This window comes from Lacerta agilis, chromosome 14, assembly GCF_009819535.1.
Source record: "Lacerta agilis isolate rLacAgi1 chromosome 14, rLacAgi1.pri, whole genome shotgun sequence".
NCBI classification, from domain to species: Eukaryota; Metazoa; Chordata; class Lepidosauria; order Squamata; family Lacertidae; genus Lacerta; species Lacerta agilis.
This window is the reverse complement of record NC_046325.1, coordinates 19,524,022-19,539,574: the sequence shown is the minus strand read 5'-3', so window position 1 is coordinate 19,539,574 and position 15,553 is coordinate 19,524,022. Positions and strand designations below refer to the sequence as shown.

Here is a 15,553-nt window from a genome sequence, read left to right as displayed (position 1 = left end):
AATTATTACAAAATACTTATATTTTTACTGCTTTATTCTTTGTATGATTATTATTTCTTCTTCTTTTCTCTTTTAATATTTGTGTGTATACACAAAGAGAAAGAGAACGTTTTTATGTACTATCTCTGTCTGCCTCAACTACCTCCATTTCTTTATGTTTTGCTGAGCTTTTTCCTCTTCTTTCTGCATCCTGCATGCATGCATATACAGTGGTTCCTTGGTTCTCGAACTTAATCCATTCCGGGAGTCCGTTTGACTCCCGAAACCATTCAAAAACCAAGGTGCTGCTTCTGACTGGCTGCAGGAGCTTCCTGCACTCATTCAGAAGCCACAGAAGCTGCATGGGATGTTCGGCTTCTGAAAAACTTTCACAACCTGGAACACTTTCTTCAGGAGCCAAGCCGTTCAAGTACTGTACCAAGGTACCACTGTACTGAGTTAGACCATTGGCCCAGATGTTATGGGAAGGGGCAGAGGCTAACAGAATCACTAGAACTACCTCGCCAGTAAATGCTGGAGATACTAAAGATTTAAACCAGACACTGGTAACCTCTGACCCTTCACTGTTGCTTGTCAACAACTCCAACCATCCCTGACCATGGACCATGCTGGATGGAACTGCTGCGAGGTGAAGCCCAACAACATATGGAGGGTTTCAGGTTTCCCATCCCTGATTGATACACTTACTCCATCTCCTTTACCTTATTTGGCTCTGGTGTCATTGTGGGATCTATCTCCCATATCTTTCTCCACAGGGAGACTCCAGGAGAGCCTTTGTTTGCCAACTCAAGTTGGACCCAGGCTGGGGTTCTGAAGAAGTGTGCATGCACACGAAAGCTCATACCAAGAACAAACTTAGTTGGTCTCTAAGGTGCTACTGGAAAGAATTTTTTTATTTTATTTTGACCAGGCTGGGGTTATGAGCTTGGGAAGATGCTGTGAAGGCATCTACACTTCAGTGCCTTTCTATGCCAAGTGGATACAAGACAGTAGAAACAGGTTTGGTAGACAAAATGGTGGACCACCCAATGCCCCATGTTGTGACATTCATCTTGGTGTTTCTTATTCTGGCTCTTCTTTAAGAAACCAGCAGCCTTTCAGTCTGCCAGATAACAACATGGAATATCACAAACTGTCCACACCCAATGCTTTTTGTAGAATAGCTACAACTTCCACACATTCAGCAACAATGACTATCTGAATGGGCAGTAATCTGGGGAAAGGAATGAGAGGTGGCAGAGAAATTCAGTTCTGTTCACATTTAAAGGCAACCCAATATAATTTACACTTTCCAAAGCAACACACCAAAATATGAATGTGTACAAAAATGCATATATTAAAGTGTGTGTTTGAATGCCTATGTTAACAGAAATAATATTTTTGAAAATGCATTAAGTTAGATAAAATTGGTTTTGCAAATATGTGCATATTCGGAGACACACTAAAATGCTGATGATTTTCATGATCACACACATACACACATATACATGGAAAGGAAAATTGGAAATATTCCACACTCTAATGCTAAGTTTATTTTCAGGATGGACACACTGGTATGAAGTCTTGTGTCTGTGCACACAGCCTCCATAACTGTCAAGCCCTTACTTATCAAATTAATTCCATTCACATTTTAACGTACATCTGCCTGAATTTACACCAACCAAACCAATATGTAGATCGAAACTTGGGTATCTACTTAAATTCACACTTCTCCAAATGCAATTCTCCAAACTCCCCCCCCAAAAAAAATCCAAAACCACAAAGATGTGCATATTAGGGGGAAATGCATAAAGAAATGTGTGTGTTAATAATAATAATAATAATAATATTTATTATTTGTACCCCGCCCATCTGGCCGGATTTCCCCAGCCACTCTGGGCGGCTTCCAACAGAAATCAAATACAAAAATATCAAACATTAAAAACTTCCCTAAAAAGGGAAAATCATGCATTATATTAGGCAAAATTGTTTGCAAAAATGTATGAAAATGCACAGAAAGGTTTGTGAAGATTTTTTTTAAACTGCTGCAGAGATTGATCAAATTGAACATAAAACTGGGGGGGGGGAGAAACTGATAGAAACCCCAAATGACATGCTTGCCCATCTCTACCAATGAACCATACATCCTGCAGAACCTGGCCAGGCAAAAATGGGGCACTTAGTTCAACAAAATATGTTTCTGCCTCTGCATTAGCGTCTGGTAAATGGGTTGACTTTTGGGGTCACAAGCAGGAGAGGGCTATTGTCTTCATATCCTCCTTTTGAGGTTCCCTATAAGCATCTAGATGGCCACTGTGGGAACAGAATGCTGAACTACATAGGCCTCTGCTCTCACCTAACAGAACTGTTCTTATATATTGCTTACAAAGCACAATGTTATATTAATAATACAGCGCAGTGTTCAGCTTTCTTATGTTGCTGCTAAACCAAACTGATCCCCTGAAAATTGCCCTTTAATTAAAAGATTAAAATGGAACAAGTGCAATTGTCTCCTCAGGCAACAGGAACTGAAGAACATCCTTCAATGAAACTTGGAACTCCGTGGAAAGCGGGTGGCCTTGGAAAGAACAACTGGGAGGCGGCAGAGCTCCCCGAGAAGAAGGGTTGATAGTTAAACCATTCTGCAAATTATAGCTCTATGAAAGTGTCTCTCAAAAATGCTCTTAAAGTGGTGCAATAGTGCTTTCAATGTATAGTGTGAATGTCGCCTGAAGCAAAGAACAAAATGGCAGTCCCCTCCATTCCAGCTGACTATGTTGGAAGTTGGCTCTTCAGCCTTGGGGGCAGGATAGAGTCCTCCACCTCACCTCAGAACAGCATGATAGCCTAAGGGGCAGAGGGCTGGTTGTGTGGCACACACAGCTATGCCCTCCAATAGAGGAGAATGGCTAGAGGGCCAGGAGGAATGGCTGTAGAACTACAACCACCTCTATTAAGTAGATAACAACCTCCCTACCCCAGGCATCTGCCACCCAAGGAAGCCACCTCAGTCCGTCTAATGGTAGGGACATCCTCTGCATTCCCACAGTCAACAGTTGTGTGAATCTGAGTCAAGACCTTGTAGAAATACTCACTCTTAGCCAGATAGACTGACAGCCTGACTTCACTACATGTGGCCGCTTTGTGCATGTCAAAGGCACTCTGCACATGCTGAGTCAAACTCTTGGCAGTCAGTTCAAAATGAAAAACAAAAATGAATGATGGCATTTCTTTGTTCGAACCAGGAAGCAAATGTCTTTATTTGAAGTGATTAAGGTGTGGTGTAATTGTACAGAAAGAATGAGATTGTGTATTTATATAATGTGGTGTGTGTGTGTGTGTGTGTGTTTTCCTCCTTCTCTCCAAAATCAACAACCCTTCATGGTATACAGTACAGTCTTTCCAGGCAGGTGAGTCCAGAAACAGCCAGGTAGGGTGCTGCAGCTAATGGAGAACGCTTGTCTTCCTGGAGAGGGGAGGCGGCAGCATTGAGGAGAGGTCAGTAGCATTTAAGGGGGGGTTGCAGGAACATACAGGAAACTGCTTTATTCTGAGTGAGACTTTTGGTCCATCAAACTCAGTACTGTCTTCACTGACTGGCAGTGGCTCTCCGGGGTTCAGGCAAGAGATCTCTCCCAGCCCTACCTGGAGTCGCCAGGGATTGAACCTGCGACCTTCTGCATTCACAGCAGATGCTCTACACCTGAGCTAAGGCCCTTCCCTCAGAGGGAAGGAGGGCGGTCGAAGGAACATCATCAGACCTCTGTTTAAGCCATGTGCTTATTCTTAAATGAACTTCCATCTATTTAAGCAACGAGCTCGGGCTTTTCTCTCCATAAAGGTTAGAAACACTGTCTTTGGATTGAATATTAAACCACTTACCTGCTAATGCAGCCAGGAACGAGACCACAAAACAGGCAGGCAGAAATGTATGGCTTTTTTTAATGGTTAGCTCATAAGGGAAGGAGCCTGAATAGCCTTCAGCTATGAGAGGGAAGGAGTTTCTAGCAGTTAAAGTGGCAGGGCTCCTATATGCTGCAACAGGAACAAACCCTTCGTTCTGAGAAATCATTGTTTCGCCCTAGTTTTGGACTTCGGGAGATGATACTATTGTACTTTTAAAGCACATCCCACCACAACTGCTAAGACTCCAGGGAACTAGAGTTGGGAAGCGTTCTGGGAATTGTAGCTCTGTGAGTTCCCAGAACTCTTGGAGGTGGGAAATGTGTTTAAAATGTGCTTTAAATGAATATTGTGTGTGTGTGTGTGTGCACACAGCCTTAAAGTGAATTGTGAGCCTTGTCATTCTTTTCCATTTCACATCTCCCCCTTCAGGGGAAGTAAGGAGGACGCAGGGGGTGCATATTTTCTCAGTCTACCTCATACCTGTTTGCTGTACACAGAGACAGCTATTTTGCCTGCTGCGTCTGCTGCAGAATAATGGGAAGGAGAACTTGAGCTCTGTTTGGGCATCGAACAAAATGTGTGAGGCCGTCAATTGTGCAGGAGGCATGGAGGGCGGGGAGGGAGGGAGGGAGGGAGGGAGGGTGCCCCCCTGCACCAGGACATCCTTGCACCTGCCGGTGTCGCAGGGCGGGTAGAGTTTCAACAGGGGACGGCTGTGCCCAATCACAACATCTCACTGTGGAATGTTTGCCGCAGGAGCTCTGCCAGGAAGCTTGGCCACACAGGCACTAGGACTGGGGAGCTGGGAGATCTCAGGTAACTGGGAGAGAGCCAGGAGTTTTACTGAGTGGCCGAGAGGAAGGATTCAGGGAAGCCGGGCTTCTAAGTTGCATCTCCACCCCCAGAACTCAGGGAGACTCCTGTGAGCTCAGGGAAGAGGAAATGCCTCCAGGCCTGCCCTTTCACCTTTGGACATGAAATTGTATAGCACAGGTGACCGAAACTGAAGCAAAACAGCTTTCACCAAGAACTGGTTGGAGCAGAACTATCTCGAGGACACGGCAAAAGAAGGACCAGTGAAGCAAGCAGACAAAGGGGGGGAAACAATGGCAGTTGTGCCCTCCTCACTGCTGCTGGGGCTGCTGCAACTGATTGTGCTGAAAGGTGATTGATGGGAAGATGGGGCGGGGAGGGGAGGGGGGCGGGAATGAATGTGGGAGTCAGTCTCTTACGTTTCCTGCACCTTTAAGAGAAGTAAGATGGAGGACGGTGTAGAAGGGAGTCTTTGGGTAATCAGTGACACAGGTGGAACAAAGATACAGGGTTTGTGGCAAGTCAAGGGTGAACGCAGGCTGTGTACAAACCATGCAATTAAAGTGCGCGTGCACACATGAATCCTGGGAACTGTAGTTGTTAAAGGTGCTCTGTAAAGGGTAAACTACAGTTCTCAGGATTCTTCAGGGGGTGCTGTGGCTGTTTGATGTGTAGGCAGAGGCCTCTTCCCCCATTACCATTTTTGATATGTGAAAGAAAATGAGACCGCTAGAGAGTCATATCTTCAGCCTTCTCCTTTATCCCAAATGTATGGGGAGCTGGTTCAGTTAGAGACACTCTGCACATTCTCAGGTGCACTCTGAAAACAAAGGTTGAAGAGATGTGGACAGTATATGTGGTTAAGGAGATTTTGACATGCATTCACTGCATTCTAAAAAAATTGTTTTCAGGACAGAGAATCTGTTTTCGAAAGCCATTTCAAGGCACTTAGGATCCTATGTCTGTATTCTTCACTCCAAAATGAGATGAGACCTTGGGTGCATTCAAACCTGGGGGATATTGCATTAGTTTTCCTGTTTTTATAATGCTAGAGATCCTGTCCTGTTTCCTAATGTTCCTTTCAGACTGAAGTAAATGCTGTGTTACGGAACTGTGGCTTTTTAACCAATATACTGGCATGTCTTGCCCAATTGCTTTCACACCAGTGGGTGTGTACAACACAACAAGCAATGTCCCCCACCCCTTCTGCGCATGTGTGCTTCTGTTTCCCCCATTATTCTCCCACAAAAACAGCAGGGCATCACTGTATGCTGATATACTGCCCCAAATTCCATCACTTTACGTCTGTGATTTTCTGGGTTAAGGAGGCTACAAACAGATTTTTTTTTTCTGGAATCAAATAACCCAGAAATGAGCACTAAACATGTGCTATATTCCATTGTACTTCTGAAAATGGCTTTTACACCATGTGAAAACTCAGGTGTGGATATTAACAGTTAGGAAAACATCAGGAAAATGGAACAAACTACCTTGTGAATGCAGCCCTTGTTCAAATTCATATTGTTTTCAGTTATCTCAGCAATTGGGGGGGTATAATTTCTGCATTGTCTTAGTCTGTTTATTAACATATTTATGTCTGTGATAAATTAAATGAGGAGGATGTGGAATGCAGTTCTATTTTCAGGATTATTTAGCTATTGATTTTCCTTCCCGTTAGTCATGGCACTGAAGATCACACAAGCAGGGTTAACCGGTGGTCTCCCATCCAAGCACTGACCCCACAATCTTGTATCCAAGCACTGACCCCATACTTGTACCTGAAGAAGTGTGCATGCACACGAAATCTCATACCAAGAACTAACTTAGTTGGTCTCTAAGGTGCTGCTGGAAGGAATTTTTGTTTGTTTGTTTGTTTTAAGTCCAGCTTAGCTTCAGCAAAGTTTCTGTATTCTGTGCCTTTTTCAAGCCATGCCCTTGGCAATAGCAATCACAGAGGCAGAACAGAAGCATTTAGCTGGCGTCCTGTCAATTGTGTTGCCTTCCCCCACACACACATACACACACACAGTATATCGCAGTGACATTGTTGATGGGCAGTCAGATAAGTGCCACCTCCCTGGCCTCCCAACTTTTACTACCTGGGATGCGCAGGGTCATTGTGACAATTTTCCTCTTACGCACACATCCACTTTGACAAGGAAGGAAAACACATCCTCCGAAGTGCAAAACTTGGAATGTTTTCAGATGAACCTTCTATACCATTTCCCAGTTTCATTGCTGTGTTTACACCATGTCCGCATGACATCATCATCATTCTTTTGCAATCACCCTGCCCATATCTGACATTTATGGAAGATCTAGAGCATTAGCACAAAAATACTTAGATGTGGGTGCTTGTTAAAAATTGAATCTTTTTTAAAATGGGAGCTGGGTGGTATTGTTCATCAAGGAGAAACTAGCCCCACACCCAGACACCCATGGCTGCACATCTTCACCCCCAACTTGCTTCTCCTCTCTTAATTTCACCCAAGCTCTTTTTGTTTTGGCTCCTTGAGATAGCCAGACATGCTTTCACTTTCATTCATGCAAATATTGGCCCTGTAGAGCCCTTTGCTCAGGACCACTAAGTAGTGGATGTGAACAAGTTCCCACGGCTTGCTGTTTTAATGTTTAACTTTAACTGAAGACCTTCCAGCATTCTGCTATCTCTTAATGATGAACCGCTGTAATAATGTTCTGACCTTTAGAACAAAGACATGTCTTCCAGTTATATTTCATATGTGTCATTTTATGGAATGCATAGGCTGGGTTTCTCGATCTTGTAATGCAAATTATGGTGCGTATGTATCCTTGCAAAACCTACCCTCTTTGGTGGCAAACCAGTTGGGAATCTGAGGTGAGATTACCACCACCACCCCCACAGTAAAAGTTGTTCCCAGTACCAGTCACTGCCCAGAATCAAGAGAAAGTTTCAGATAGTTTACTCCTGCAGAAGATAAGGCTCAATAAGTTCTGGCTGTAGATATACTGTATAGAGCTTGTAGGCTTTTGCAGATACAAATATATACAGATACAGATACAGATACAGATACAGATACAGATACAGATACACACAAGTACAAAGTTTCTCTGTTGCTCTAAATAAGTTCAGTAATTCACTGGACAAGTAACACCGACTAATAGGCAAATACACCTGAGATGACATGCATTAATCACAGATATAGTCCAAGTTAGTGGCCATTGCTACCTCCTGGGGAAGCAAATCCCATAGTTTAACTATGCGCTGCATGAAGTCAGGATTTTCTAACAAAACTGGGCAGGGTCTCCCTTCTGCTCTTACCTACAAACTTATTTTTGTGCATTGTCTCTTATTTGAAATGTATATTCTCTCTTTTTTTTTCCAGATGCTGCTAGCTCCGAAGCAGGTATGTAATATATTGGAAACTATTTCTGTACAGGAATTTCACAGGACTGAGGGAGAGTGAACGGTTAAACAAAAATAAGCTCTCTCAGAATTATAGTGCTGATACAAACCTAACAGCCATCCAGTCCAACTTCTGATCCCAGCCTATCACAACCTAGTGTCCTCTAGATGTTGTTATATTCCAGTTCCCATCAGCCTCAGCCACCCTGGCCAAAGATGACAGAAGTCACAGTCCAAAAACATCTGGAGGGGCACAGGTTGCGTGAGGCAGCCAAAGCAAACAAGTTAAAGGTGGGTAGCCGTGTTGGTCTGCCATAGTCAAAACAAAATAACAAATTCCTCCCAGTAGCACCTTAGAGACCAACTAAGTTTGTTCTTGGTATGAGCTTTCGTGTGCATGCACACTTCTTCAGATACACTGAAACAGAAGTCACCAGATCCTTAAATATAGTGAGGGAGTGGGGAGGGGTATTACTCAGAAGGGTGGTGGGAATGGGTGATCAGCTGATAGGGATCCCCACTCCCTCACTATATTTAAGGATCTGGTGACTTCTGTTTCAGTGTATCTGAAGAAGTGTGCATGCACACGAAAGCTCATACCAAGAACAAACGTAGTTGGTCTCTAAGGTGCTACTGGAAAAAAAGCAAACAAGGTGTCCCATAGACATAACTGTATTTTTCCAGAAAGACTGCTTACCGCCAGCTGGAAAGGAGTGGTGCAGTCTGGTGCAGCCGAGGCAGTTTGTGGCAGCCTTCTGGCTTCGACATGGTCAGGAGAGGATGTCACTTCCTCCTCTATCAGCCGCACTGAGTGGTGGGGCTCACCCACACTTGCAGCCAATCACAGGCAACCTTGGGGGCGTTGGTAGGGAGCGGACCAGAGGGGAAACTTCTTCCGTCTGGTTCACTCCCTGGCCATAAAAGCCAGTTGCACTTCAGCCCCAGCCTCAGTCATGGGCAGCTTCCCCCACCCACCCTTTGGTTGCCATATTCGGGACCAGGGATGATTTTACCTTCAGACTAATTGGGCCTTTCAGGGAATTGGCCAACCTCATAGCAATTGTTACAACTTGGTGTCAGATATGGCATTGGGTTGGATCCTTAGTCTATTGGATGGAGGGGTGCCCTCCCTACTCCAAGGGATCGGGGTATCCCCTAAAGAGATCCTGGGAATTTTGCTACCACCAGTGTAATAGTATCAATCTTATCATCAAGGAGAACCTTGACATGAAAAGAGTCAGCAATTCCAGGTTGTTCTGTTAGTATTGGTTTGTTTATATGCTGTCTAACCTGTTTATGCAGATGACAATGTAATAAAATGTGTTTCATACATTCAACGTTGCAAGATAATGTACATAGTATTGTGTTTTGGGGGGGGGGCAAGATCATAAGGCTGCAATCGTTTCACACCTAGGACTAAGTACCAAATGACTCCAGGGGGGACTTACTTCTGGATAGGACATATATAAGACTGCACCATAAAATTGGACAGTGTTCTCGAAGCTACCAACATGAGTCTGACCAAACTGCGGGAGGCAGTGGAAGACAGGAGTGCCTGGCGTGCTCTGGTCCATGGGGTCACGAAGAGTCGGACACGACTAAATGACTAAACAACAACAACAACATAAAATTTAAGTGTTTACTTGCCGGGCGGGGGGGGGGGAATATTCCTCAAAACTCAAAAGGAGCAGTCATTGGAAATGTTACTTAGAAATTATTATACAAATAAATTTGCCAAGGCAAATTGAGATGTTTCATATCACATCTTGCCTTGTAAGAATTCTGGTTTTTGTGATCATTGCAATCTACCTTTCTTTCTTCTCTCTTTTTCACAGTCTGCGGACAGTCTGAGATATCTCCACGTATTGTGGGAGGGGATCCAGCCCCCGAGGGCGCATGGCCATGGCAAGTCATCTTTATGACAAACAGCCAGCCTATATGTGGAGGCTCCCTCATCAACGAGAAGTGGGTGGTGTCGGCAGCTCACTGCTTCCTTAAGTGAGTATCCAATACCTGCATGTCACTGGGGAGCCATTATGCAGCTTTGTCCCAGAGGCAGCTGTAAGGCCAGGCGAATATTCTGCACCTACCAGACAGCTACTTGGTCCCTTTGTCTCAATAACGCCAAAGGTGGTTTTTGTTTTTTTCCCCAAAGTGGTTTGGGAAGGATCAGTTGTTACTTTCTGCTCCTCCCCTTTTCATTACTTCCTCAGTGTTTTTCTTTTCTGGCCATACTCATAACTATTTCTAGAGTTCTTCTCAGAAGCTGAATCCTTCAGATTGCACATAAGGGGGGGGGCGGGGATAAGTTCTTTACAAGCCTATACCAATTCCTCATGTATCAGGATCCGGACAATGAAGATGGAGGGAGGGAGGTCTTTAAGAGACCAGTTGCAAAAGCGATGGAACTTTCGAGAACCAAAAACCTGCTGTTCCATGAGGGGAGCCATGGTGTCATGGCAGCCCCAACAATATTTTTCCTCTCCAGGCTATGTACCCAAGTGACTTAGACAGGCAGCTGAATCTTCCTACAACACTGGCAGTGGGACAGCTTCCTCCACCACACCTAAGGGAAGCGCCGGTTTAGCTTAGGCGTCTGAGGCAAGCTACATGCTGCACACAGCTGAGTCCACCCAACACCTGACAGACTCAAGAAGAACAGCTGCTGCCATTGCACCTTTTGCCCAAGGTGGCCACCTCCCTCTGCCCAATGATAGAGCCGTTCTTTCACAGTGTAGCCTATATGCCACAAAGCCGATGACAGGGGATAGTGGGAAGCAGAGGTGAATGTTATGAACAGTGGCATGTTTAAAGATGCATCCTGTTATAAGGCATGGTCAGCAAAGCATAGCCACTCAAAGGAAGCAGTCTTGCTTGCAGCCTCAGCAAGACAGGATCTGAGGTTGCACAGAAACCAAAATCTCCCTGCTTCTCTTGTTTTTGACTCTTGTTTTCCCTCTTCCAGCGGTTTCACACAGTATGATGTGCTGCTGGGGGCCCATCAACTCACAAACCCGCCTCCCAGCCTTAAGGTAACTACTGTGCAATGGGTTATTTCTCACCCTGACTATAACGGCAAGGATGGCTCTCCTGGAGATATCGCTTTAGTGGAGCTGAAGGCCTCAATGGATTTGAAGGACTACATCCTCCCAATCTGTCTGCCGGACTCTTCTGCACAGTTCTCTACGAACACAACCTGCTGGGTCACAGGCTGGGGGCAGGTTAAAGACGGAGGTGAGGAAAAGAGACAGGGCATGCTCTCATGCAGACCAGCCTTCCCCAACATGGTGCCCTCTAGATGGTTTGGACTACAATTCCCATCATCCCTAGCCAGTGTGGCCAGTGGACAGGGACAATGGGGGGTTGCCATCTAAAGCATCTAGGGAAGCGGTGGCGAACCTATGGCACACATGCCAGACTTGCCATGCAGAGCCCTCACTGCTGGCACACGCGCCATCGGCCCATCTGCACTGTTGTTTTTCCCATTTGTTCTCCCACTCCCCCCCCCACGCTACAGCTTGTGTCCACTGTTAAAACCTGGAAACTACCTTCCTTCCTTCCTTCCTTTCTTTTTTCTTTTTTGCTGTTAGCCGAAGATTGTGTTCGGCAATTGGTCTGTTTTTCAATTTGCTGCGTCAGTGGCTATTTCTGATTAGGCATAACAGTGTTCGTTTTTTAACCTTTATTGTGCTGGGGGTTTCTTTGGCACTTTGGCAGACGATGTCGGTGCTGCACGTTAGTTCCAGCGAAGGTATTATTCATCATTTATTTCTGTTCTCTCTCCCCCCCCAAAAAAAAAAAAAAGCTCAGCAGCTTTGGGGTGTCGCCCAAAAAAAAGCAAAGCAACTTTTGCGACCTGCCCCCGAAAAAGCTCCAAAACTTTGGTCAGCAGCTCTCTCCAAAAAGCTCAAAACACCTCAATGAGAAGCTCAACAACTCTGGGCACTTTGCGATAAATAAATGGGTTTTGGTTTGCAGTTTGGGCACTCAGTCTCTAAAACGTTCGCCACCACTGATCTAGGGAGAACCCAGTTGAAGAAATCTGTTTTAAATTTTGAGGGCCAAACTAAATATTATGTTGTTCATGCTTGCTTAGAATGACTACTTTTATTTTGGAGGGAAAGTATGCAACTGGGTTCGTGATTCACATTTGCAGGGAAGGGTTTCCAAACTCAATTACTGCTGAAAAATCAGCTTTTCACAACTGTTATATTACCCAAGTACTGTTTACTTCTAAGAAGCAGTAGAACAGGCTTCCCCAGTGCATGTTACCAGGGGCGGGGGTTTGTCTGAGTGTTCAAAGTGTGGTGTGTTCTTCCACAATGTGCTCACTGCTAAAAGTATGTATGTCCACACGAGGCACCCAGAACTCAGCTACATTGGCAAAGAAAAAGTGCTTTATATGTGTTATAACACTGTGACACCAGATGGCACTGTGGAGTCCCATCTTTCATCAATGTGATTTCCCTTTATGAAGTTTAGAATGCGTTTTCCTGAAACGTTTTTTTGGACGTGTCTAGATCCAGCCCCAGAGACCCTCTATTGCATTTCCATTCAGCTGTCCAATTTTTGTCTTCTGCAGAGGCCTTGCCACCCCCACAAACGCTTCAGGAACTGGAGGTGCCCCTCATTGACCGAGACACATGCAACTCTCTCTTCAACAGTGCCCCGGCGCCAGAGCTGCCTCAGAATCCTGTCCTAGATGATATGATCTGCGCTGGTTACCCAGAAGGCGGGAAGGATGCCTGTCATGTAAGATACTCCCTGCCCTACAAGTCATAAAACCATTGCCAGTCTTGGGCCTAGTATTATTAGTGAAAACCAACTGTTCAGAAGTGTTTACTCAGTTTACTCAGAAGTTTGCACAGGGGGAAGTTCTATCCCTGACTCTACAGTATCCTGAGAAAAGACAGGGAACTAAATGCACCGTAAAAAGATGTGTGCCTACAGAACCCCAAGCCATGTCTTCCTGACCTGGACCTAGTCCATGGATCAGCCATACCAGTCAACTGTCCCAGACACGCCTGATTTACAGAAGCCGTCTCGGCTTCTGATGAGCTCCCGGGATGTCCGAATTTGGCCCCCACAAAAGCACAGTCCCAAAAGAGGAACTTGGAGGGGGGCATGCTCTCAGAAGAGTCACTTAACTTATGCAGGACCTCCGCTCCGAAAGGCGCATGTCCCGATTTCACTCAGAGGCATGTTGGAGGGTTTGGGAGCAGCAAGCTTTTTTTTAGGGGATCTTTCAGTGCCAAACTGTACCGCCACTGTGTGGGGTCAGGGTCAACATGGTGGGAGCAGAGCCAATAGCAAATGATTGCTCAGTGAAATGAATTAGAGGTGTATAAAACGATGCCTGGTATAAAGGAAAAGGATACCTGTAGAGAGACAATTCGCCTCCCTGCCTCTCTCATAATACTAGAACCCAGGACCATCGAATTAAACGGAATGCTGAAGGATGCAGGGTGGGTGAAAGGAAATACGACTTCATGCATCGCATAGTTAAAACTGAAATTCGTTCTCACAAGTTGCAGCAACAGCCATCAACGTGGGTGGTTTTAAAGGGAGAATAAACAAATTCCTTGAGGAGAAGGCTGTCCACGGCCAAGAGTAGGAATGAGAGTTCAGTTATAGGGGCTTGCAAGTGAGACCTGAGCCTTATTCCAACTTAGGTAAAGGTACCCCTGACCCTTAGGTCCAGTCGCAGACGACTCTGGGGTTGCGGTGCTCATCTCGCTCCATAGGCCGAGAGAGCCGGCGTACAGCTTCCAGGTCATGTGGCCAGCATGACTAAGCTGCTTCTGGAGAACCAGAGCAGCGCACGGAAATGCCGCTTACCTTCCCACCGGAGCAGTACCTATTGATCTACTTGCACTTTAACGTGCTTTCGAACTGCTAGGGGGGCAGGAGCTGGGACTGAACAACGGGAGCTCACCCCATTGCGGGGATTCAAACCACCGACCTTCTGATCGGCAAGCCCTAAGCTCAGTGGTTTAGACCAAAGCGCCACCTGCGTCCCTAAAATGCAAGTTGCATTGGCCAACTTATCTAACCATTAACCCAAATCTGGTCTCAGGAGGCTTCCCATAGTCACGTTCCAGCTGCCATCTCCCCCTCTCTCTTTCTCTCCACAGGGTGACTCTGGAGGACCCTTGGTTTGCAGGTGCGATGCGGGTTGGACCCTGGCTGGGGTTGTGAGTTGGGGAGAGGGCTGTGCTGAACCCAACCACCCTGGTGTCTACACCTTAGTGCCTTACTATGCCAACTGGATCTCCGAAAATGTACCCAACATAACCTTTGTGGCATGCAACCATGCTGGATGGCACAGTGCCCCCATTATGACACTCTTCCTCGCGTCTCTTGCTCTGGCCCTCCCTTGAGGCGCCATCTCTCTACCGGCCTGCAGCCCGCACGGTACTGCTAACTAGACTCTGTTGAGAAGTATCCAAAAGGACTGTGTGAAGTAGGCTGGAGTCTCCGGGAATCTTCTCCCACTTCTGTCAAATTAATTGGGGCACATCTGCATTACCCATTTTTTAAAGAAAAAATAAAAGCTTTGATAGTGCTGGTGTTTACTGTCAATAACTCAGTTTTAAAAGGAAAATCCCCGGAGATAGTTTAAATTATGTGAATCAATGCCGCAGCTGAGGTGGGTGAAAAATGTTGAATTTAATCTCTTTATGTGGATGTCTTTGATGCAGTCCAGGTTTGTCTGTGGTACATTTGTTTACATCATCAATATGCTGCTATATTTACAAATGTTTCGGCGCTTGCACTCTCTGAATGCTCACGCACTCTTTTCCTCTCATCGCTCAGGTGCATACCTGGGATTACCAAAGGCAGTTTTGCAATCCAAACAGTGTCATTTGTCAGCACCTTTGGAGAATTACCTTCCTTAGGAACTTTTTTTTTTTTTTTGCACAATTTTTAACGTGCATTCAGCATGCGTAGCAATGCTTTGGTACTATCACATTGGGGGGAAATTAAAGGGATGATCTAGAGTGTCACTGTTTCGCAGGAGGAATCCAATTGAAAATTTAACTTTGCACAGTCAAAGGGGATTAAAGCGTTGTAGTCCAACAAACCCACTAAATATGAAAAAGACATAATTTTGGAGTATGCAAAGCAACAGGAAAATGCACTGGCATAACCACTGATTGAGAAGGAGCTATATAATCTCATTGAAGCATGGGGTGTCAGATTATTAGGCTATGTACTGTCTGCAGTGACTGTTAGCAGCTGTCCAAAGTTTCAGGCAAAGGACGTTCCCAGTCCTGCCTGGAGATGTTGGGGATCAGACCTGTGACCTTCTGCATGCAAGGCAGATACTCCTCTGCTGAGCTACGGCCCTTTCCCCATAGCTCAATGAAAACGAATGAGTGCAAACAATGAATGCTCAATAAACAGCGGACATCGTATAACCTCCAAGCCAATTTTGTGCTAAATAAGCAGCTCACCTTGGAGAATGTT

At 45.4% G+C, this 15,553-nt stretch overlaps 1 protein-coding gene across 1 annotated transcript; it reads left to right on the top strand.

The window, feature by feature from the left end:
• Positions 1 to 9,878: 9,878 nt before the first annotated feature.
• LOC117057551 (serine protease 27-like) lies at positions 9,879 to 14,648 on the top strand (the record flags this gene model as incomplete). The annotated part of the gene is made up of 4 exons (XM_033168400.1): positions 9,879 to 10,081; positions 10,995 to 11,317; positions 12,666 to 12,835; positions 14,218 to 14,648. Coding segments are annotated over 4 exons (942 nt in total), but the record flags the coding sequence as incomplete, so codon positions are not given.
• Between the last annotated feature and the right edge of the window lie 905 nt (positions 14,649 to 15,553).